Source organism: Capricornis sumatraensis, chromosome 12, assembly GCF_032405125.1.
Source record: "Capricornis sumatraensis isolate serow.1 chromosome 12, serow.2, whole genome shotgun sequence".
Taxonomy (NCBI): Eukaryota; Metazoa; Chordata; class Mammalia; order Artiodactyla; family Bovidae; genus Capricornis; species Capricornis sumatraensis.
The window spans coordinates 31316531-31342408 of NC_091080.1; the positions used below are offsets into that span (position 1 = coordinate 31316531).

General features: G+C 42.2%; 1 protein-coding gene across 1 annotated transcript in view; it reads right to left on the reverse strand.

Moving 5' to 3' along the window:
• Window positions 1–734: 734 nt before the first annotated feature.
• NEK5 (NIMA related kinase 5) overlaps window positions 735–25878 on the reverse strand; it is a 56310-nt gene continuing 31166 nt past the window's right edge. Inside the window, exons 13-22 of the mRNA XM_068984667.1 lie at window positions 25093–25209; window positions 23572–23658; window positions 20473–20565; window positions 17058–17138; window positions 16773–16841; window positions 14057–14183; window positions 9467–9610; window positions 7606–7743; window positions 1655–1754; window positions 735–1005 (exon numbers count right to left, since the gene is read on the reverse strand). Of these exons, the coding sequence (XP_068840768.1) occupies window positions 735–1005; window positions 1655–1754; window positions 7606–7743; window positions 9467–9610; window positions 14057–14183; window positions 16773–16841; window positions 17058–17138; window positions 20473–20565; window positions 23572–23658; window positions 25093–25209 (1227 nt within the window). The remainder of the gene's footprint in view (window positions 1006–1654; window positions 1755–7605; window positions 7744–9466; window positions 9611–14056; window positions 14184–16772; window positions 16842–17057; window positions 17139–20472; window positions 20566–23571; window positions 23659–25092; window positions 25210–25878) is intronic.

The following is a 25878-nucleotide window of genomic DNA, read 5'->3' on the forward strand; positions in this document are numbered from 1 at the left end:
CTTACTTCCATCAGTGTCAACATCAGCTTCAAAAAAGCATATTCAGTATACCCTAAGAAATGTCAGAAATCATGGTTTTATAAAATGACATTATTTTAAATGAATGAATCTATATTAGCTTTCTATCACTAACAAATGACTGCAAACTTGGTTAAAACAACAAAAAGGTATTATAGTTCCATCGGTGAGAAGTCTAAAGTGGATTTCATGAGGCTAAAATCAAGGTGTTGGCAGGGCTGCATTCCTTGGCATGAGGCCCCTTCCTCCATCTTCAAAGCCAGCAGGATCGAGCTGAACCATCCCCTCAGCTGCCACCTCTCTGGTTCACTTCCTCTTCCACCTTCAGAGACTCTTGTGCTGACACTGAGCCCATCTGAATAATCCAAAATAACCTCCCTATTTAAGGTCAGCTGGTTAGGAATCTTAATTCTACCTGCGATATTAATTCCCCTTTGCCAGGTAAAAATATATTCACATCTTTGGGTATGCTTGGGGTGGGGGGAGTCACGTTACTATGCTGACCACATACAGAATCTGAAAGATTTCTTAATAGAAATGTTAAAGTAAAAATATGAATTTCTACATTCAAAAGTTAGTCCCATTGTCTAAATTGAGAGAAAAACTAATAAAGCCTTGGGATTACTGGAAAACCCTACAATAAATGAATATTTATGACTTGTTCCCAAAGAGACACTATAACACATACAAACATCATTTAAGAAAAAGTTCAACAATCACAGTTGAATATTTTGACTGTTGGTTGATATTCCTTGATCTTCATCACCAATACAAATTTTGTCATCAGATGGAATAAAAATACTCTCCAAACCTTCATTTAATTCTGAATATTTCTGCATGCCTATCCCCTCTGTTTCTTCTAAGTTTCCAGCATCTTTAGAAGAACTAGAAACCTCTTCTCTTTTTTCTGCCTCATTGAAAGTAGCCAGTTTTTCCAGAGATTCTACTACTTCATTTCTCAATTCATCTTCAGATTCTTCAAAATTTCTGAAATAATAAAACAGTGAAAATATACTTTGTGGTATCAAAACACTGATGAAGACATGAAAATATGTCCCTTCTTAAGCCCCAGTCCCCAACTGAGCAATATTAAAGTTGCTTTTTCAGCCAGGTAATAAATTGTTTATCAGTCTGGTTTTTCTTAGGATGATTAACATCCAATGTTGGGAGAATCAATATTTTGTTAAGCTGGAACTGTGTTCTACAACCTTTATGATATTTATGAATATCTATTAAACTCATGTTTAAAAGAAGAGGCAGGAAGAGAAAAAAGATAATGAAATGTCTGCCATATATTAAGCCCTTCCTATATGCCAGTCACTGCCCTAAAGCACTTCCCATATACTGTGTTTCATCTAATAATAATACTTGAGGTAGACATTATCATCATCAATTTACAAAGAAGCTGGGCTCAAAGAGATTTTGAAAAAGTGCCCAGGGTCTCGCAGGTACTACCCAGAGAGCCACCCATTCTGAAATCGGACACGACTGAGCGACTAACACACACACGCACACACTGGTTTCCTTAGCTGAGTCTTTGAGGCTATCTTTGATGCCTTGACAGCAGCATTTTAACTTTTTACCATTTTGACTATATTCTGTGCTTCATGCAGGCCTCTGTGAATGATCTACTTACGTATCATCATCGTCATCAGATCTTGGATCTGGTTGTCCTGCATCTACTTCGATGTCAGAGGCCACTTCCACCTTCCCCTTATCTTCTTTCAGTGATCCCACTGTTAAATAAATGACAGAGATTAAAGCATCCCAGCCTATACACCTCATGAGGGGCATGCACCTAGAGTCTATATTGAACATCAGTCACAATGGTAAAACCTTTGAATAATTCCATTAAAGCAGAGAATAAGACAGACAAAAATGGACAGCAACTATTCCATGTTGTACTGAAAGTCGCAGGCAACACAAGAGAAGAAAAAGGAAGTGAGAAATAATGATCAGAGATGAAGCGACAAACTAACCCCACTTTCAGGGTAGAAGTTTGATTGCATAGAAAATTTAAGGAGATCTTGGAAAAACGTAAGACTTGCCAACATTATTTGTGCTCAGTCATGTCTGACTCTTTGCAGCCCCATGGACTGTAGCCCATCAAGCTCCTCTGCCCACAGAGTCTTCCAGGCAAGAATACTGGAGTGGGTTGCCATTGCCTGCTCCAGGGCAGCTCTTCAACCCAGGGATCAAACCCCTGTCTACTGCATGGGCAGGCAGATTCTTCACCACAAGCGCCACCTGGGAAGCCTGCTAACATTATTGGACCACCTTCACTGTTTGGGGGCTTCCCTGATGGCTCAGAGGGTAAAGCATCTGCCTGTAATGCAGGAGATCCGGGTTTGATCCCTGGATCAGGAAGATCCGCTGGAGAAGGAAATGGCAACCCACTCCAGTACTCTTGCCTGGAAAATCCCATGGATGGAGAAGCCTGATAGGCTACAGTCCATGGTGTCGCAAAGAGTCGGACACGACCGAGCAACTTCACTTTCTCTTTCAGTGTTTTTATACACAGTATTCAGCTTATGGTTACAGTAAATCACTGATGTCTGCAGGGAAAACCCAAAGCACATACCCACAACTTTATCTTTTTTTTGGTGAGGGTGGAGGTGAGGGGGTGAATTCATTGTTGTTATTTAAAGTGTACTTTCGTTCCTCTTGGGGAAAAGATTAGACTGAAGATAGTAAAATATTTCATTTCTTTACAGGAACCAGCATCCCCTCAACAGCTCTAAAATTTCAATGATTGTAAGGTACACTTATTTTATACCCTAATAACAAAGAAAACGTTCCCAATAAAATGGCACAATGTTTTCTTAGCCCTTAAAATTTATATTTTATAAATATAAATTACTATAAGAACTCTTTTAGTCTTTCTTAAGCACATATCTGGAGAAGAGAATGGCAACCCACTCCAATATTCTTGCCTGGAGAATGCCATGTACAGAGGAGCCTGGCAGGCTATAGTCCTTGGGGCAACAAAGAGTCAGACATGAGTGAGCAACTAACATTATACTACTACTATATAAGCACACATCTCTAACTTTATGTCACTCTGGTATATTCATAAAAATGAAAATATAAGGTGGAATTAAAAGCAGAGATATTTTTGTAAACTTTTACATGACAACCCATGTATACGCTCACAAGTTGAAACTTCACTGCACAGTATTTACCTATTTTTAATGAACACAGTTCATCCCAAATCACAGCTCATATCACTTCCTAAAGTGCATTAAATAAATGAAGTAGATTCATATATCTCATTTATGAGTTAGTCTGGCTACTAGAACAGAGTATTCTTCTTGGTATGGGAATCTGATAGTTTTACTTTCCTGTCTCAAGAAGGCAGTTTTAGGAGGCCCTTAGTTTTGTTTAACAGGATAGAAGAAAGGATGAAAGGCTGACTACAGAAATGGAAATCGGCTGTTATCAAGATGTGCAACTATGATGTTACCAAGGCAACTGTGTACCCTGAAAACTGACACCAGAAGAACAGAGGCTGCCTTCCCACCAAGGACTCCCTGGGAGTGGCTAAACTATAAACAAAATTCCTGACCTGAATTAATTATGCACATGTTAAAAAAAAAAAAAAACTTATCCTCCTTAAAATAGTGTAGTTTTTACTAGTAAGATTCATTTAAAAGGATTTTATAAAGTCTTACTATTTTAAATTTTCAAAATAGGACACGGAGACATAGAGAACAGACTTGTGGTCCCAGTGGGGGAGGAGATGGAGGGATAAATTGAGAGAGAAGCACTGAAACATATATATTATCATCTGTACAACAGCTGGTGGGAAGGTGCTGCATGGCACAGGGAGCTCAACCTGGTGCTCTGGGTCAACCTAGACAGGTGGGATGGGTTGGGGGGTGGGAGGGAGGTTCAAGAGGGAGGGGATATATGTATCCTTATGGCTGATTTATGCTGTGGTATGGCAGAAATCAACACAACATTGTAAAGTAATTATCCTCCAATTAAAAACAAATTAAATACATTAGGACTAATTAAACATGTACTTGATAATCTTTCCATTTTAAATGGAATTTAGAACAAGATGCATCAGAGGAGTTTATTTTCAAGAAACTGAATGTTTAAGCCAAAGATATGACAGAGGATATATGAATTGCAGTTAAATGTATGACAACGAATCCATAAATGCCTTTATAAATTGTGTCTATTATACATGTAATCAAAGTTATTAGAATTTACACATGCAGACAGTCTTCATAAAGAGTCTACAGAACCGTAAGAATAATTTTCAATGTTGTAATTTCCTTATCCAGCTTGATGGCAATACAGCCATTGGCAAACCCATGCCTTTACATAAAGTGATAGTAAAAATTATGCTGTGACTGTATTCTCACTCACAGAGACACGGTCACCTACTAAGTTCTGGACATGGTAGCAGGCACCACGGATAGAGAGTCGGAGTGGGGTGGTGATCAAGACAAAGCCCTCAGAAGCTTGTAGCCTAGCGAGGAAGAAAGCTATTAAACAGAAAATCAACATGAACTTGATTTTTATGATCAGAGAATTAGTGTCTTGTAGGATACGAAGCAGGGAACCCAAACTCGGATGAATACAAAGGAGACATGCCACAATGTTTTCTCAAGCACTTAAACCAGTGGTTACCTAAGACTCCCTGGTGGTCCAGTGGTTAAGACTCTGTGCTCCCGATGCAGGGAACCCAGATCCAATCCCTGGTCAGGGAACTAGATCCTGCAAGATGGAACTAAAACCCAGCCAGACAAAGGAAAAAAAATATTTTAATATTAAAAAAAATAAAACAGTGGTTGCCTGTCAGTGGTACACAGGCAGTAATTTAGCTGAGATCCAGGTTTTTCATAGCAATCAATAAAAATTCAAATAAAATCACTACTACATCTTCTCATGGCCTGAATTCACATAATAAATATAATAAGGAAATGTATTTCATGCACTTAACCAATATTTGAGTGTGCACGAATTTCAGTGTGACACCGAATGAATGTGGAACTGTCAGAGGTAGCTAAAAGAAAAGTCAGAGAGACAGTAGACAGATTGGAGGAGTTACAGAAAGCTTAGTAGAATTTTTTGGATTAAAGGGAAGCATGTCAATCAAGTTACAGGCTCTTGAATTCATTCACCCAAATTATTAACTTATTAAGAATCTTCTATATTCCAGACACTTTTGCCAGCTCTGTCTGGCAGTACAGGGAAAAGTATGGAGGGAGGGTAACTGCTGATAAAACATCGCTACAGAAGTGAGCAGGAGTTCCATCAGAGAGGAATCTTAAGGGAGAATTACTCTGGCAAAGGAAGGAAGGCTTGCATTCTAAACAGAAGGAAGAATAGTTGAAGACAAGTGCCAGGGGCTCTGACGTTCATTGGGAGGGGCCATTTGGTCTTAAAGGCGCTTAGAGTCTGCACAATCTGGGTTTTATCTGGAGGGTGAGGGAGAATCTTTTGCAGGATTTAAAGCAGAGAAGAGACTTGGTCCTTTTTAGTGTCAATATTATCTGGCAGGGGTGCAGTGTGCGTGTCCGTGCTTAGTCACTCAGCTATGTTAGACTCTTTGTGACCCCATGCATGAATCACAGTCCACCAGGCTCCTCTGTCCATGGGGTCTTTTCAGGCAAGAAAACTGGAGTGAGTTGCCATTTCCTCCTCCAGGGATCTTCCTGACCCAGGGATACAACTCATGTCTCCTGCGTCTCCTGCATTGCAGGAGAATCCTTTACTGCTGTCACCAGGGAAATCCCAGGTGCGGAGGGATAGCTAAAGAAAGACAACCAGAGATAGGAAGTCAAGCTTGCTCCTGGGATAGGAAAGATGAGGTGAGGCCAACCACAGAGTTAGAGGCTGAAAGACCAATGAAAAATCCAGCCAGGGACTTTCCTGGTGGCCCAGTGGCTAAGCCTTCTGTGGTCCCAATGCAGATGGCCCAGGTTTGATCCCAGCTCAGGGAACTAAATCCCACATGCTGCAACTAAGAGCTTGCATGCTGCAACTAAAGAGCCTGCATGGCAAAATCAAGACCTGGTACAACCAAATAAAAAAATATATATATTAAAAGAAAAAGCACAGTTGGAGTGGGAGGGGGCGCCCACACCCTTAACAGGTTACAAAAGAAAATATCCACGCTTTGCTTTGAACGCCACCCTGAGAGGCAAGTTCCTATCTTGCGTCCCACTTGTTGGATCAGTTACTCATATATGCCTAATGTAAAGCTGTCCATGCAAAAATACAGTAAGTTCATAAATAAATTCATGTGGCGTGCAAGATCATATGAAGAGTTTTCTATGATTCTTTCAAAGAATTGCAGGAGCAAACGCAAGAAGACAAATCATCGCCACCAGCATGTCGCTTCGCTATCACAGTGTTCTGAAAGATGGGCACCTCCATCCTCCCTGGTCTGGGACCCCAGCCCTTGGCCTCCAGTTTAATGCAGGACGGCCCAAAGCTTCCTCCCAACCCCGCAGCCTCCGGCCCCATCTTACAGACAATGCCTTTATCCCAGGATAGAAGGGGAAGAAGCTGACCAGCAATCAGACTGCAGCCTGTGATTTGAAGTTACTAGAAAGAAAGCCTTGAAGACAGAGAACCATTTTTCTCTCTCTCTCCCCACCCCCTCCACCCAAGCGTTGAGTTTTAAGTGTGGCAGCTGAGATAAGTCATAATATCGAAGAACTCCAGCTACTCAGGGAACCTGGCTCCTTCTACTGCTGCTAGATTTTAGTTATACTTTCTCAGTCTCTCAGGTGGGTAGATCTGCAAATCCTTCCCACCTGAAATGTTCCTTCGACAATAAAATGCCGTCTCTGTGAAAGACAGCTTTCACAGAGATTCCCCTTTTCTTGCACTTCACACCCTGGCAGACTCACTCTTCAGAAACAGTCAGCTATGCCTCTTGCATTATTCTCAATATACTTTCCTGTTGTTCTTTCACCTTTTAAGCACTCATTAGCCTCCATTACTCTCAGGTTGGTACCCAGTCCCCCCTGCCCCCTCAGCCTCGCATCTCTGAAGCCCCAAAACCCTGCCTGGGCAGGTGTTCTTTGTTTGATACCTGCCTGTCCCAGATGGCTTTTCTCCTGGCAGTTCACACCAGATCCTCACTGTGATGCAAATTCCCTTACCCTTTAGAAAACAACAACTTCTGAAGCCAACACAAGCATAATCTTGCTAAAAGTTAGAGGCAAAAAAAAAAAAAAAATCCCCAAAGCCAAAAAAAAACTATATTAAGACGTATTTTATTGCCCACTGCATGGTAATTTGAGTCTGCTGAATAGCTGTCAGATTAAATAGACTCTGTCAAGTAGAGCTAAGCCCTAGCTCATCATTTACAAAGCCACCTGCCCTTACTACCTAATTTTCATCACTCATCAACCGATCCCGTTACAGAAAATGACTCCACTTTTTTCAGAAGCTCAAGTCTTTCATTAATGCATCTGGAACAGGCTTGGACAAAGTAAATCAGCTTCTGAAAAGGTTTTGACACCCTCTCAATTCTCTCTCCAGGCTATTCTTATCCCCATCCTGCATTTCCATGTCTGACAAAATTCTGCAGGGGGTTGGGGATGTACTTAAACTACATACCACATTCTCCATCGTTGGCAGAAAGCGAGCTACTGGTTAGCTGTGCTCCTGCCAAAATACTCAGTAAAGTTCCTGGGGCTTCTCGCTGCCACCGTCTCCTGTTTTCTGGACCGCCTTCAATCTCAATCACTCGGCCGTCTGAAAAGGAGACTGGATTAGTGACAATAAAAATGCTTCTTCAATGGAGTTTTTAAAATCATAGAATGCAAGAACCTTGGAGATAACCTAATCCCACTCCTCATTTTATGAGTAAAGAAGCTAAGAAAAGTTCAGTGACAGTATGACTGTCACAGAGCTACTAGGCAGGAGAGTCATTTTTTGCTTTGCAAACTGGCTATTTTGGTACGTTGACATTTCTATTCTATAGTTTATTTTAAATTCGGTTTCCCTCCTTATTGTTTCACTGGCTTAGGATGGATTAAATTGTATTATGTTTGCAAGCCCTTTTCTGTAAATTTAATGATATATTTTCTAAGAGTATAAATATGGGTCCATTCAAACACTTTTAATTCCTAACTTCAGTAATACTTACAGACTTCAACTTATAAGATGGACATAAATTTTAGCTCTCCCTCAGCCCCACATGGGCTTCCCAGGTGGTGCTAGAGATAAAGAACCAGCCTGCAATGTAGGAGATGTAAGCAAGCTTGATTCCTGGGTCAGGAAGATCCCCCGGAGGAGGGAAAGGCAACCCACTCCAGTATTCTTGCCTAGAGAATCCCATAGATAGAGGAGCCCGGCAGGCTACAGTCCATAGGATCGCAGAGTCAGACACCACTTAAGTGACTTAGTACACACGGCCCCACGTTATCAAGAACATAGGAAATAAGCAATAAAAATCTCCACCACCTGTGAGATCACACCCAGGTATTGCAGGGACTCTCTGATGAGGAAAGACTGTGCCAGAAGCTCAGATGTAAACAAAAGAATTTACGTTGAAAATACCATCACATTCTAAACTGTCCCAACACTGAAATAGTACATTGGCTTACAAAGCAATTTAATGTGTATCTTTGCACTAACTCTCTAAATCTTGTGGGATAGCTAATATTTCAATTCTGATGTTACTGATGAAAAAAATGGCCCTCCAAGACATTGCAAGAGAGTTATTGGGCTAGCACAGGAAAGCAGATGAAGCCACCTGCCCCTCCTTGAGAGGGAGGTGGGAGCCTGGATCTTTCCTCCCTTACATTCTCACAGCTACAGTGGTCAATTGTCTAGAATAATTAGTAGGCAAGTCTCTGCAGAGGTAGGAAGCGGAAGCGCTGGTTGCTCAGTCGTGTCTGGCTCTTTGCAGTCCTATGGACTGTAGCCCACCAGGCTCCTCTGTCTATGGGATTCAACAGGCAAGAATACTGGAGTGGGTTGCTATTTCCTTCTCCAGGGGATCTTCCCGACCCCAGGATCAGACCTGGGTCTCCTGCACTGCAGGCAGATTCTTTACCATCTGGGCCACAAGCCTAATCTAAAACAGTATCTTTTGACAAGTATTTGATACAAACCTATAGGGACTGTAGGGCTTCCCTGGTGCCTCAGATGGTAGAGCGTCTGCCTGCAAAGCGGGAGACCCGGGTTCAATCCCTGCGTTGGGAAGATCCCCTGGAGAAGGAAATGGCAACCCACTCCAGTACTCTTGCCTGGAGAATCCCATGGACAGAGGACCCTGGTAGGCTACAGTCCATGGGGTTGCAAAGAGTCGGACACGACTGAGCGACTTTTCTTTCTTTCATTCTTATAGGGCTATACTGAAAAGCGAGAACTATCAGGTCAGAGTGAGCACTGGCATTTGGGATGAACACAGCTGTGTCTGGGGCCTCTCTCTCCTCTTGCTGATGATTTAAGCCACTGATGTCAGCCTCACCCTCAGGCATGGTGGAGCAGGTGGAGCAGGTGGGGCAGGTGGAGGTGACATCGGCCGAGGCCATCATTTGCAGCAGCGTCTGAGGAGCTCCTGGGGCCCACTGTCTCCTGTGCCCTGCAGCAGCGGCATCCGGAACACACAACTCTGGGTATAAGGAAATAACTCGTTCATCTCAAAGCAGCAAAGGGTGACTAATAGCACCAAATGGTTCTTAGGAAACCTGGAATCCATCAGCTGGCACATTCAAAAACAGAAGTCACCACCATCCTTCTAATACAGATTATTATGGACTGAATGTTTGCACACCATCCCTCCCTTACCCGCACCCCACCCCCCACCCCCCCCCGCCCACCAATTCAGATGTCCAAACCTCATGCCCAAGGTGATGGTATTAGGAGGAGGGACTGTGGGGAGGCGATTAGGTCACGAGGGTGAAGCCTCATGAATATGAGTAATGCTCTTATGAAAGAGACCCCAGAGAGCTCCCTCATCTTTTCCACTAAGGGTTGTAGTTCAGTCGCTGAGTCCTGTCAGCGACCCCATGGACTGCAGCAAACCAGGCTTCCCTGTCCTTCACTCTCTCCTGGAGTTTGCTCAAATTCATGCCCACTGAGTCGGTGATGCCATCCACCCATCTCATCCTCTGTCGTCCCTTTCTCTTCCTGCCTTCAATCTTTCCCAGCATCAGGGTCTTTTCCAATGAATCGGCTCTTCGCATCAGGTGGTCAAAGGACAGGAGCTTCAGCTTCTGCATCAGTCCTTCCAATGAATATTCAGGACTGATTTCCTTTAGGATGGACTGGTTTTAGGAGGACACAGCAAAAAGATGGAATTAGGCCCTCACCAGACCCTGAATCTACCAGCATCATGATCTTGGACTTTCCAGCCTCCAGAAATGTGTGAAATATTGAATAAATGTTAATAAGCCATCAAGTTTATGGTATTTGTTACTTCAGGCCACTGAACTTTTAAGTTCTGAAGTTATAAACAGGTTTAAAATTGTTTCATTTTTATTATTAACATTTGGTTGACTAGACAATATATTTAATGCTAAAGAAATACTAACAGCACTGAATGAATGGGTATTATGTGAACTTTAGTAGTTTCCACGGAAATGCAACTATTCCATTACCTTACTTTATGTTTTGGCCACACTGTGGCACTCGGGACCTTAGTTCCCCAACCAGGGGTTGACCCTGTGCTCCCTGCCGTAGAAGCCCATATTCTTAACCACTGGACCAGCAGCCAAGTCCCCTACCTTAATTTCAAAAGTAACATGGGTTTTTAGAAAATTTGTTGCTATGTTTCATTATAGGAAATTTGGAGATCAGATAAATAAAGAAGAAAACCAAAATTTCCACAATCCCACGGTCCAGAAGATGATTACAGTTGCAAATTTTCCTTCCTACCTTTTGTTTTCGCTTCGTTGTGAAACAAAAAAAAATGGGCCAAATACTACATACCCTTTTATAATTTGTTCTTTCCAATTAGCAATATATCCTATCTGAATTATTAAATATTGCTCTATACCACTTTTAAAGCAAACTGGGTATCCTGTTTTATGAATACATTTTAACTTAATTCTCTTTTGTTGGATTTTTAGATTGCTAGAATTTTTTACTACAATAAACAACACTATAATGAACTCATTTTTTACATTTATGACTATTTTCCCTAGGTAAAATATTGAAAATGAGAGTTCTAAGAGCTAGTAATATTTGCTTTACCAAAGCCTTTCATTGTTAAAGCTGAATCTATTACTAATTTATTCTGTGATTTTTTTTCCTATATATTTTGAATAGCGAATTCTTCCCTATTTGAAAAATACGTTTTCTTTCACTTTATTTTATAACATACAATTTCACTTATAACATATAAACCCTTTGATTTTAGCTTGGAATTTGTTTTGCTGTATCATTATCTAGAGTCTGATTTCATAATTTCCCCCCAAATTGTTAAGCAATTAGTTCTAGAGCATTTATTTAATTCTTTTATTTAATTCATTTATTTAATTCCCATTAACATGACGTGACTTTTAGCATATGCTAAATTATAATACATACTAGAGTTTGTTTCTAAACTTTGTCTTTTTTCACTAATTTTTAAAAAATTTTGTATCATATTGTTTTAATCACTGTAATTTATATAATACAGTTTGATATTTGGAAGACAAGTACCACTCACTGCTCTTCTTTTCTAGATTTTTTTGGCTAGTTAAGAATCTCCAAGGGACTTCCCTGGTGGTTCAGTGGTTAGGAATCTGCCTTCCAATGCAAGGGACAGGGGTATGAGCCCTGTTTGAGGAATTAAGATCCCACATCCCATGGGGCAACTAAGCCCTCAAGCTGCAAGTACTCAGCTCAAGCACTACATGTAAGACCCGACACAGCCATAAATAAATACATATTTTTTAAAAAGGATCTCCAAGATTCCACAATCTGCCAAGATCTCTTTACACCAGAAAAAAACTCCTATTGTGCTTTTGATTGAAATTGCCCAAAATCCACATATTTATTTGGAATGAATATTTCTAATATATAACAGTACTGTTGTTGTTGTTCAGTTGCCCAGTTGTGTCCGACTCTTTTCTCTACATTTATTCAAACAGTCTTTAACTACCTCAGTAAGGTTTTATGGTTTCCTTCATTTGCTCTCCATGATTCTTATGGAGTTTATTCCCAAGTTATAAGTACACACACATATACACTCACACACATATTTGCTATTGATACTGTCAATGAGATCTAAACACCAACTGGGGAAAATATTTGCAATAGGTATTTCAGGTAAAGGTTCTACTTAAATGAGTCTTATAAATTAAAAAAATGACATAGATAAAGGATATGAGCACATAATTCACAAGAGAAAGACAGAGGTCAAGAAACACATGGGGGATTGTTCAGCCTGAATAATAATTACAGGAACCCAGTTTAAATTGAGTCCATTTTCAGTATCAAACTAATGATTAGTACTGGGGCTCAAAAAGCAGGTTTTGTGCCGCCTTTCACTGGTTCATGACAGTTTTATGATTGTGAAGGCAGAGTCAGGTGTCACTCATCTCTGAGGTCCCTTCCACCTAGCAGTCTGGCAGAAGCTGGGGATTCTCTGCTGAACTGAATACAGATTCTTCCACGTGGAAGTGAGGCAACGGGTATTATTCTAGGAAGAGGAAACTGAGCTGAGTCAGGCTGTGTAAATGCTCACATAGCTGCAAGAGAAGATGCAGTTCCAACAGGCTGTGTGGATCCCATCATCAGTGCAAGAAGAGAGGGGGGTGATCGAGCGGGATCACGTGATGCAGCGTAACAAGTGTTACTTTGTGCAATGAACTGTATCTCATGGGCATTATCAAAACAATTTGAGCAGGGAACTCTACTCATATTTCATTTTGATAATGCCTCATTTCCACCTGGAAAAAAAAAATCTTTATTCGATTCAGCACAGGGAACTCTACTCAGTGCTCTGTGGTGACCGAAATGGGAAGGAAATCCAAAAAAGAGGGGGTAGACGTGTACATAGAGCTGATTCGCCTTGCTGCACAGTAGAAACTAACACACCACTGTAATACAACAATACTCCAGCAAAAATTAATTTTAAAAATTTGAGTAGGATAATAATATGACAAGATGACTATAGCAATATTTACAGAATGAAAGGGAAAGACTAGAGAAAAGGTGGGTGCATAGGAGACTAAAGCAGCTCTCCTATGAGTAAGGGGAAGGGAAAGGGAAAATTAGGGAAATCGCATCTATTAAATTAAGCACCTAATATGTCCATTTTCACGTTAGTCTTTGCAATAAGTCTGTGTGGCAAGCATTAGTATCCTCATTCCTAAGGGGAAACTGAGGTTCAGAGATTTTTTTTTTTTTTTTTTTTTGGCCACACAGCATGTGAGATCTTAGTTCCCCTACCAGGGATAGAACCCTGTGGGCCCTGCACTGGGAGTGTGGAGTCTTAACCACTAGCCTACCAGGGAAGTGCCTGAGATTCAGAGATTTGAAGTAACATGTGAAAGGCTGCACCATCAAAAAGCAGCAATACCAGCTGGGATTGGAACTCTGTCTCCAAAGCCCACGCACTTCCTACTACATACATGGCTGAGACAGGACAGGGCAGAGAGGATGGAGGAGGAAGGGGGAGACTCAGGGTCATCTCAGAGTAGAACCCACCCCAGGCATGACAGCAGGACCATCAGCCCGGTGAGGGCATCGCCCAAAATAAAGACTCCCTGGGAAGAAAGGGCTCAGAAGATCGATCGTGCACACACCGAGTTTGAGATAACAATGGGACTCGTCCATGGAGCCATCTAGGAGATCCTGAGAAAGCCAGACGAGCGTGGAGCTGCTGGTGGAGGAGTGGAAGCTGGGGGAGTAGCTGAAAATGCCCCGGGAGCAGGGCGGAGCAGAGAGGAGGCGGGTCTCTGGGGCTGTGATCTCTGCGGCGGGTGGAGTCAGGCCAGATTCTGCCCAGCTCAGGGAGCGGTGGGGGGCAGGGGACAGTCAGGTCACAGGAGATGAGTGAGGAGGGCATACGAGATGGGTTGTCAATAAAACAGTACCTTTTCATCGGCAGCCTTCAAGGGACACATACCTGCTTCTGGGCAACAGAGTTCTTCAAATGCTTTGTCTGTATAATCTTCCTGCCCCTTCATACATTTATATTCCATGAACTTCACGCCATCCTCAGAGGTCAAAGTTTCATTCAGTATATCCACTGCCTAAAGCAATTCCACAGTGTTTCATGAGAAATAAGCCACATTTGGGGGGGAAAAGTTTAAAAATTATTCTGTATTCCCAGTAGTAGCATTTACCAAGATATGCAACGAGTATTCAGTATATGTTTATTACATGAATCAATAGGCTTTTAAAGCTGGAACTCTTTCGGAACAAGGTAGAAACAGGAATGTGTCTGTCCATTTCTTCTCCTTGTTAACAGTGATGAGCACTGATCATGTGGCAACTAACCTGATGCAGACGTCCTGCCTTCTATCTTATCCCCATACTGTTCCATGCTACGGGACTCTAAAGATGAGTTCATCCACGCCCTGCCTTAAGCTTTACCATTGCCAGTCAGGTCCCTAAAACTGCTCCTGACATTCCATTATTAATATTAAAACAATCACTCTGTTTCAAGCATATCACAGCAAAGAAGAACAAAGGATGAACAAATTGGTACATAAAATGTTTGGGACTCCATTCTTTTTTCTAGAAGCCCAACTTTGAAAATGTTAGTCACTCAGTCATGTCTGACTCTTTGCAGTCCCATGGACAACAGCCTGCCAGGCTCCTCTGACCATGGGATTCTCCAGGCAAGAATACTGGAGTGGGTTGCCGCAACTCCTCCAGGAGATCTTCCCGACCCAGGGATCGAACCCTGGTCTCCTGCATTTCAAGCAGGTTCTTTACCATCGGAGCCATCAGGGAAGCCAATTTCAGCACCTCATTTCACAGAAGCACTGGAGGGACGGGTCCTCAGCTTCCAACTCAGACTCTGGGTCCCCAGAGCTAATCCCTCTGGTACTCACAGCTCCGGGACACTTACAGCCTAGCAGTTAGAGGTGAGTACTAACTACCAACACTCCACTGAAGTCTTTATGTAGCAAAATGCTGGTAAAATCTCAAAACTTAGTAGAGCACAGAGGATTTTTAAGGCAGTGAAAATACTCTGTATGATTCTAAATGCTCTGTATGATTCTATAATTTTATTCTAAAATTTAAAAACTATTACTTATTTTTATTTTATTTTTAAAACTTTTTATTTCATATTGGAGTATAGTTGATTAACAATGTTCTGTTAGTTTCAAATGCGTAGCAAAGTGACTCAGTTATACATACAGATGTATCTATTCTTTTTCAATTTCTTTCAGTTATACATATAAATGTATCTATTCTTTTTCAATGGTTCTATAATGATGTCATTCTACACTTGTCAAAACCCACAGAATGAGTGAATTCTACCATAACCTATGGACTTTGGGTGATTAGTATGGACCAGTGTAGGTTCATCAATATGCAATGAGTATTCGACATATGTTTATTACATGAATCAATGGGGTTTTAAGCTGGAACTATGTTGGAACAAGGTAGAAACAGGAACGTATCTGTCCATTTCTTCTCCTTGTCAACAGAGATGAGCGCTGATCACGTGGCAGCTAATTTGCCATGGATGTTCCACTCTGGTGGGAGGTGCTGATGGGAGGGAAGGCTGTGTGCGTGTGTGTGGCAGGAGCTATATGGGAAATCTCTGTACCTTCTGCTCAATCTAACCATGAAACTAAAACTGCTCTAAAACGTGAAGTCTATTTTTTTAAAACAATGGACCTTCACCACACACACAAACACACAAATCTGAAAGAAATGATAACATTTAAGAATTTTTAAGCTAATAAAAAAATGAAAGAAATTGAGTATGTAATGAATATACATAGAGATATACACATTCATACTTAACTTTTGATAATTTAAAAGGCCAATTTGGAGAGGTGAAATGGAAACACAAATCAGTTAATTTTCATACTGGTTAGCAGCTTTAGTAAAAAATGGGATTAAAAAAAGATGCTGAAATCAAGTCATAAAATGAGGTTTGAGTCTACTGTATTTGTGCAATTATTGCTGTTTCAATGAGATCCCTAGTACATAACTGAGATTTACCCAAAGACCAGTACAAAGTTATCAATAACTAATCAATATCCAAAATAAATCTGCATGGTTTCAAGATACCAGCTCACTTATTTATTTTTGTTTTTTAAATTTTTTATTTCATATTAGAGTATAGTTGATTAACAATGTTCTATTAATTTCAAATGCATAGCAAAGTTTCTGTAAGAACCTAGTTAGAAATTGAAAAAGAATTATACATATAAATGTTATCTATTCTTTTTTCAATTTCTAACTAGGTTCTTACAGAATATTGAGCAGGGTTTCCTGTGCTATACAGTAGGTTCTTATTGGTTATTCAACTTAAATATACATGCTCATTTATTTTAGGTGAGTTTATTAGCTGTTGACTATATATTAATATTATATCTTCTACTTTAATCTGGCTATAATTTAAAAGTTACTGTTGGGAGGAAAATATCTTCTTTATAATAGCAAAGTAAAATGGACTAATCCATTTATATGAATAATCTAAATTTTAAAAAGAACAGAAGGTTAAGTATTTTGGAAGACTTGTCTGAACACTAGAGATCCTTCTAGGAAGTGTTTAGAAAATTTTCCCTACCCTCTACGGGAAAACTTCATGAAATGTGCCACTAAGACACTTAGTCTCTCATCTCTACTAATAGAAACTTAACTTAACGGCATACCTCTTCCTCTTGGAGGGTGTTTTCATCAGAAATACATTCGTCTAAATTAATTTCAAACTTTACCCCTCTCTAGAAGAAAGCAAGAAAAAAATCTTAGTAATGACGACCTTAAAATTACAACTCCCAATTTGACATTACAGATACTTAAAACCATTAGTCTAACATCACAAAATAAGGCAATTCCATAAAATAGTAGCGGGTGAAATCCTGTAGGTGACTGGATTACAAGCTGCAGAGACCCAGCCAGAATTTTAATACAAAAATTTAAGACAAAATGTTTATTACCTGCGCTTTATGTTTTTGTTCCAAGCTTTTACTTTCCTTTATGTTCTGAGGTTTAATTTGTTTTAAGTCTCTTTCGATATCCTGAAACTTAGAGAAAAAATAAAATCTAGCATTTACTATTGATCAAACAATTATATTTTCACAATTGCTGAATTCACAGCAGGGTCTATTTACATTATTTGATTTCTTGAATGAATCTGACGGTTGTTTTGAGAATAAAAGCATGCATTTTGCAAAGGAAAGTTAATGATAGACCACTAAAAGCTTGGCCACAAGGTCCATTAACTTGAAATATTAATGCATTTAACACCAGTATTGCAACTCTATGGTGTGACAATATTTATCACTTCAGTCCCATACAACCTAATCTAATTCAAGAGTGTAATTTGGGGACTTCCTGGTGATACAAGGGATAAGAATCCGCCTGCCAATGTAGGGGACATGAGTTCGATCCCTGGTCTGGAAAGATCCCACAGGCTTTGCAGCAACTAAGCCAGAGTGCCACAGCTACTGAGACCCGAGGCCCAGAGCCTGTGCTCTGTGGCAAGAGAAGCCACCGCAATGAGAAGCCCGCCCACCGCAGCGAAGAGTAGCGCCCGCTTGCCGCAGCTAGAGAGAGCACGCAAGCAGCAATGAAGACTCAATGCAACTAAAAGTAAAAAAATAAAAAATTACAGAGATTATAATTTTGACTATAAGATCCTTTCCTTAAGAAGCTTATGATCTTAATCAGGAAAACAAAAAAGTGCACAGCTCGTGATACTACAAAGGAAGGAGCTGCTGCTGCTGCTAAGTCGCTTCAGTCGTGTCCGACTCTGCGCGACCCCATAGACGGCAGCCCACCAGGCTCCCCAGTCCCTGGGATTCTCCAGCCAAAAACACTGGAGTGGGTTGCCATTTCCTTCTCCACAAAGGAAGGAGGGGAGGGTCTAAAAATTGATGGGTAATTTAAAGGAGAAGAGAAGACTGTAAAAGTACTGACAAGAATTTCCAAAGAATGGTCAAGAGGTGAACTTGAGACCCTGAGCTTTCTTGGGGTTCAGTGCTGGGCCCTCTGCCGTTCTCTTCCTCAGTACACGGATGGTGGTGGTTTAGCCACTCAGTCGAGTCTGACTCTTGCGACCCCATGGACTGTAGCCCACCAGGCTCCTCTGTCCATGGGATTCTCCAGGCAAGAATACCGGAGTGGGTTGCCTTTTCCTTCTCCACAATACCTGGAGGTCTCAGTAATTTCCAGGGATTTAAATGTGATCTTTATGCAATGACTCTTAAACGTGTCTTTAAGAATTGTCTTTCAATTCAGCTGCCTACTTGGTACCATCCTCACTTTAACATTCACCCCACAATCTCATATAGAGCACCCACCGTGGACCAGACACTCCCTGCACGATGGGATGGTGCAGAACGTGAACATCCCTACTGACACACAGCTTACATTTTACTGGTAAATGAGTCAGCAAAGCAATGATGTCATTTCAGAAGGTGTTAAGTGCTATAAAGAAAAGAAGGTCAGAGTAATAGCTCAGAAAGTGAGTAGAGCAGGACAGTAATGTAGGAAAAGCCTACCTGGCATTTGACTGAAGCTCTGGAATGGTGTTGGACCCTGGCTAAGGATGGTCTGTGGAAAGCATGTTCCAGGCGGAGGGAACAGTGGGGCAGAGACCTGAAGCAGGGATGTGGTCTCTCAGATCTTCCTGACTCAACACAGCCAAAGCGCAGCTCTTGAGGGCCCACCCCTGACATACAAGCTTGCTCCCTTCTCTTCCACATCTTGGTAAACTGTACTATTCCTTGCAAGCCAGAAATTTATGAGTCTCCATGTGTTTATATATATATATTCCCCTGGAGAACGGAATAGCAACCCACTCCAGTATTCCTGCCTGGAGGATCCCCATGGACAGAGGAGGCTGGTGGGCTACAGTCCATAGGGTTGCAAAGAGTTGGACACAACTAAACGACTAACACATACCTACACATAGATGTTAATTACTGCCTCGTCTGTGGGCCACACCCTTTGTATGTACTTCACATCTATCAGTTTGAATTGTTATTGGCTGATTGCCCCGCAACCCTGGGAAGGGTGTTTTCCTGCCTTGCAATATTATACACTCTGAAACAAGACTCTGACTTCTGCTCTCTTACTTATGTTTGTGAGGTTGGTTGTCTGATTTGACTGTGTAGTCTGATTGTCTCAATTGCATGAGAAGTGTCATATTTAGTGTGTGCATGCTAAGTCACTTCAGTCGTGTCCGACTCTTTGCGACCCTATGGACTGTAGCCCAGGCTCCTCTGTCCGTGGGATTCTCCAGGCAAGAAGACTGCAGTGGGTTGCTACATCCGCCTCCAAAGGGATCTTCCCGACCCAGGGGAAATTCATGTCAAACATTATTAGACCTTGAAGCCCCATTCATCACACTGGGTAGAAAATTCAACCTCAGTCCACTTTAGAGCTCTGGGCAACTGCCTCTTGTGAACGTCCCCAGGTTTTCACAAAAACAAACACTCAAGGAGGCTGTTCAGGCTTCACTTCACTCAACATGGCTTCCTCTCACCTGCCCCCAATCAAGCCCTTGGGGCACCGCATTGAAGATGAAGGGGAAAGACCTCCCAGAGGAAAAAAGAAGTCCTTTGTGAGCCATTTGATCATTCAGCTCTGCACAGTTCCTTATGCTCTGCTAAGTCGCTTCAGTCGTGTCCGACTCTGTGCGACCCCACAGACGGCAGCCCACCAGGCTCCCCCGTCCCTGGGATTCTCCAGGCAAGAACACTGGAGTGGGGTGCCATTGCCTTCTCCAGTGCATGAAAGTGAAAAGTGAAAGTGAAGTCGCTCGGTGGTGTCCGACCCTCAGCGACCCCATGGACTGCAGCCTTCCAGGCTCCTCCGTCCATGGGATTTTCCAGGCAAGAGTACTGGAGTGGGGTGCCATTGCCCTATTAATGCCAAAAAAGTAAGTCTGAAGATAAACTAACCGTGAGATTTATTGAGAGGTGTCTTTGAGACTCAGATTCAAACACCATCGGACAACAGAAATTTCTTCCACCCCGGAAGCAGTTCTCAAACTTGGCTGCACGAACTCACCAGCTAGCTCTTGACAACAAGATGCCTGGGTCCCACCCCAGACCATTTGGGATGGAGTCCAGGTGTTTTATTTATTTATTTTTTGATTGCTCTGTTTTTTTGTGTGTTTTTTTTTTGTGGAGCAGCACCCCATGCAACGTGCCAGATCTTAGTTCCCCAACCAGGGATGGAGCCCACACTCCTGCACTGGAGTCTTAACAACTGGACCACCAGAGAGGGTCCTGATTGAGTTTTTTTAAACTTTCCCATGTGGTTCTACTGCACAAGGAGGGATGGGAACACCAGGCTGGAGCAGACTCACTGGAAAACACAGCATTGTCTAACAATAACCATCACCTGCACAGGGGCTTCTTCCTCAGATGCTTCATGGTGGATGGGCAGGTCACTCTTCTTCACCAAGTAGGTTTTCCAGCTCATTTTTGAGTCCTCCTTCAACATAAATTATACACAATCAACAAGGTTGGTTCTGCATCGGTTCTAAAGGCCACTTGCTGACCCTCAGCTGCTAGACCTGAATGGGGTCTCGTGAGGACAATGGCCCGGGGAGGATCTGGGGGCGTGGCTGGAGAGAACTCCCTTATGGCCTCTGTCCTATGTGACCTTCCGTTTCCCTCGGGGGCTCCTTTCCTGGCCGCTCTAGAAAAGTCTGCTGTCCATCTTTCCTGCATGCAGGCTTCCCATCCCAGACCTGCCTTAAAAAACAGGGCTGAGGATAACACAAGGCTCACCACCATTAACCAAACCACTGCTCTGGGCTCCCAGGTGGCACTAGTGGTAAAGAACCCACCTGCCACTGCAGGTAGAAGAGGTAAGAGATGGGGGTTTGATCCCTGGGTCGGGAAGATCCCCTGGAGGAGGGCATGGCAACCCACTCCAGTATTCTTGCCTGGAGAATCGCATGGACAAGAGCCTAGAGGGCTACAATCCATAGGATCGCAACGAGTCAGACACGACTGAGCGACTTAGCACGCATGCACTGCTCTGATGATAAGCACGTCCAGCCTGCCCCTCCCACGGCACCCAGGCCTGAAGCTTTGTGTGGTTCCTTCAGATGCCCTCCTCCTTAGCTCTGCCTCTCCAAACTCCACTCTGCTTCTCAGGCCCAGTTTGGGCCCCATCTCTCTTCTTCCAGAAAATTCCTCCACCAGCTCATCCCACTCATGTTTACTCCCATGCACTCACAGGGCTTAACCAGATTCAGTTACCCCATCACTGCTTCACACGTGGGTGTCTTATCTTTACAACTATTTATGGGTAGAAGTGTCTATGCTAGAAAGGGTACAGGTTTTAGAATCAGTTGCGTATTTGTGTTGTGTGTGTTAGTCACTCAGTCACTCATCCTTAACGTGCAAACTCAGGGTATAAAGACCTGCTTCATACCCGAGCTTGGTCTCTCTGTCTCTCTCTCGCCAAGACAGTTGAGTTTGCATGTTAAGGATGACCAAGCAAAAGTTAGTTTAACATTACATCAGTTTGCCCTTTACGACACCCAGGATGTTTTCTGCATACTTCTTGGTTTGCTGCTGCTGCTGCTCAGTTGCTTCAGTCGTGTCCGACTCTGTGCAACCCCATAGACAGCAGCCCACCAGGCTTCCCCGTCCCTGGGATTCTCCAGGCAAGAACACTGGCGTGGGTTGCCATTTCCTTCTCCAATGCATTAAAGTGAAAAGTGAAAGTGAAATCCCTCAGCCGTGTCCGACTCTAGCGACGCCATGGACTGCAGCCGACCAGGCTCCTCCGTCCATTGGATTTTCCAGGCAAGAGTACTGGAGTGGGATGCCATTGCCTTCTCCAGCTTCTTTGTTTACAAGGGTCTTATTTTATGTACATTATCTTCTGGCCCTAAGGCCTACTGACATTCTTTCCTGCAGGCCAGGTGAATGTAAAACCAGTTTCCTGTTACTTATTCTTTATTGTTCCATTTGCCTTAAGCTTAACAAAAACCAGAAAAGTTGCAGTCTCATAGGGTAAAGGTGCAGCATGTAACAGAGAGGTCAATTCTTTTGCAGAAGTCACCATCTAAATTTATACTCTTGGCTAAAATTAACAATTGTTTTATTGTTTTCACACTAGGGCTAAACTCTTATTTCCTAAATTCCTAACTATATTAACCATAGTTTTTATTGTACAACCTCAGCACATTAAGAGCACAGCAAGCAAGCAATGATCCAGTAACAACTCTATAGAATAATATTTTTTATGTTCTCTAATAGGGCTTCCTCACCCCCCGAAGGGCTCTGTGCCTATTAGGGCCTTTTGTGTGCTCAGGTTCTTTATGCTGTTTATGATTAAGGTGTTGTGAACAGTCATGGGCATTAGTACTAAGGGCATAAACACATTTGTCAATCAAACTAAAATGCTAGCAAAAAAGGGTTTAGATTGAAATATTCTTCTCATCCTGGATAATCTTATAGGATGCCACCGTCCGGGGGACATATTGATTAAAGTTGATTTTGTTTGGAAAGAGATTGGGGAAGGCCTTCTGCCTGTGTCACAGAAATTAGGGAGCAGTCTAATACAGCAAGCATCAGAAAGATAGATATCATCTTTAAGATGAGCGCCTGGGGCAGCTTTTCAAAATCCCTGGAGTCCTGATCTGCCTGCTTGTCAGGTCTTCTCCTCATGACCTTGTCATGGGTGGGATCTTGTGTGCTGGCTCCCGGCACTGTGTCTAATCCGGTTCTGGAATAAAATACCTGCTTGGTCAATACTTATTGACTGACTCACAGGGAACACGATCAACCATATTTAATAACAGGCACTCTTCACTGAGACTCTCAGCCCCATCACCTTGTGAAGCCTCAAGTAAACCATATTAAAGTGGGGCTTCCATTACACCTGACAGTTTTCCTATTAAAAAAAAAAAGTTTGCATGATACAGTTTATCTTGTTGATGAGAAGATCATTACTCCCATGGGCCACAGTTAATCAGCCTGTACTCTAGACTCTGGGAACTGCAATTACTAAGTCCACGCACACAGTGACTGAAGCCCACATGCCCTAGAGCCTGAGCTCTGCAGAGCAGCCGAGCAGGTAATGGAGAGGAGCCCCTGCTCACCACAACTAGGAAAAACCCGCACAGCAACAAAGATCCAGCACGGTCAAATATAGTTAAATATCTAAAATTATTTTTTTAAAAGATCATTACTGTTAATATCTGCTCAGTTTAGTTAGCTCTGAATCAATAGAGCAACATTTTGTTCCCGTTTTTTAAACATTTTGTTTTTAATGTGGGTCATTTTTAAAGTCTTTATTGAATTCATTACAATATTGTTTCTGTTTTATGCTTTGGTTTTTTGGCCACAAGGCATGTGGGATCTAAGTTCCCCGACCAGGGATTGAACCCACACACCCTGCATTAGAAAGAGAAGTCTTAACCACTGGACTGCCAGGGCAGTCCCTCAACATTTCCTTTAGAAGAATGAATTTACCTACCTCCACTTCACACCCCATCTTCTTTCTAATTTCCTTCATGTCATGGTGATACTGTTGGCGTACTTCCTCTAACTGCTTCCAATATTCCTGGAAAGCAATCCCAATTCGGAAATGTTAAATGTTTGCGAACAACTTGACAGAATACTCCTAGACAGCCTATGATTTTATTTTTATTTTATTTTTTGTTTTTGGCTATGCCTCACGGCACGTGGGATCTTAGTTCCCTGACCAAGGATCGAACCCACAGCCCCTGCATTGGAAGCATGGAGTGCTAACCACTGGACAGCCAGGGACATCCCCAAGACAGCCTATGATTTTAGAAACGTGTGATACGTAGTAAGGGAAAAGTCAGTGCTCCCCAAAATGATAATCTGCCTTATACTTTGCCTGGGGTACTTCCACCAGTGAGGATAAGGTCTCTTGGAACAATCTCTTTTGTGTATATAACCCCAAATATGTTACTGACATACAATGTCTGTACATATAATCCTGTGATAGGCTGAGTTTTGTGCCCCAAAACAGATACGCTGGAGTCCTAAGCCCCAGGACCTCAGAATAAGATCATATTTGGAGACAGTGTCATTGCAGAGGTGAATAGTTAAGCTAAGATGTGTTCACAACTGGGGCAGAGTGGGTCCCTAATGCATACAGCGGCTGTCCTGTTAAGAAGATGGCCAGGGACTTCTCTGGCAGTCTAGTGGTTAACACTGCGCACTTCTAATGCTGAGGACTCGGGTTTGATCGCTGGCCAGGGAACGAAGGGCCCCACACCATATGGTGTGGCCAAAAATAAAAAATAATAATAATAAATTAAAAAAAAAATAAGCAGACTCCTTTAAAAAAAAAAAAGAAGACGAAGATGGTCACACGAGGAGGATGGTCACTGGTCACACGTCCAGTGGCAGAGACTGAGTTGGTTGAGCATCACAGACCAACTACCAAAAGCCAGAAAAAGGCAAAGAGGTACTCCTCTCCAGAGTTCAGAGGGAGCATGGCCCTGCTGACATCTTGACTTTGGACTTCAAGCCTCCAGAAAATTTGAGACAGTAAATTTCTGTTGCTTCAAACTGCCCAGCGTGTTGTACAGCAGCCTGAGGGAACGAATACAAATTTCAAAAATGTTCAGGATGGACAGTTACTTGATCAATCCGAGGTAAAAAGCCCTATGAACTCAGCTACACTGCATTCTCTGAGAAGGTGAAATACACGTCTCTGTCTCCCCTGAGCCCTCAGCCTGGTACATCACACCGTGTATCCAGCAAGTGTTTGTATAGTGAGCTCTCTCAGGTGCACCATAGATGCTAAAAACAATAATACCCAGCGTGTGTGCGTGCTAAGTTGCTTCAGTTGTGCGACCCTATGGGCTGTAGCCCCCCAGGCTCCTCTGTCCATGGGCTTTTCCAAGCAAGAATATTAACACCAGAGTGGGTTGCTGCACCCTCCCCAAAGCAACACAGTATTACAGTACAAAGACAACGAGAGAAATAGAGCGGCAGCCCTTGGAAGCAGACAGTTCCTAACCTGCTCCTTCATTTCATTTCTCCTGAACTGCAGCCCCCAGAATCTAGGTCCTTCCCCATCGCTTCTTAGCTTTTGTCTCTGGTTGTCATTTGGCTCAGCAGAAGACGGACGAAGGCCCTGTTATTGGAATAAAGTAATTTATCAAGTGTATTTGCATTCTGGAACCATCTTATGACTTGACCTGCACTTCATCCTTTAAACAATAATTATATTATCAATCTCACTATTTGATAATAATTATATTGAGTTTTTTTTCTATAGTGAGCAGAATTTTCTTAAACATGAAACTTTTAAAAAAGTAAATGAATAAAACCATTGGTATTGTTTATTCTAAGCAATCAATATTTTATGTTACCCTGGAAGACACCTAGATTTGTTTTCTGAACTGGCAAACTGTAATTGTGGAATCAAATATCTATAAAAGTTCAGCAACCCCTGGAGCTTGGGGTTAGATAGGGGAAGAGAACTAAAGCTTTTGAGCAGCTCAAAGTAAGAGCAATGCAAACAGGATGTATATCCAATTTCACTCAGCCCCAGCATTTTGACACTATACTTAAGGGAATAGTTTAACTTTCATTTCAAATCAAATACGATAATCCATTTTTAAAAATGTGTAGAATTCTAATAAACTAGAATCAAAGAAAAGCAGCACTGAAGGGGACCTTGAAGCTTATCTACAGCTTTTATAGAGAAAGATACTGAAGCTCAGAGAGGCTGCATGTTCTGCCTAACGTCACACAGCAAGTAATGGAGCCAGGGAAGGGACTAGGCTTCTCAGACCCTAAC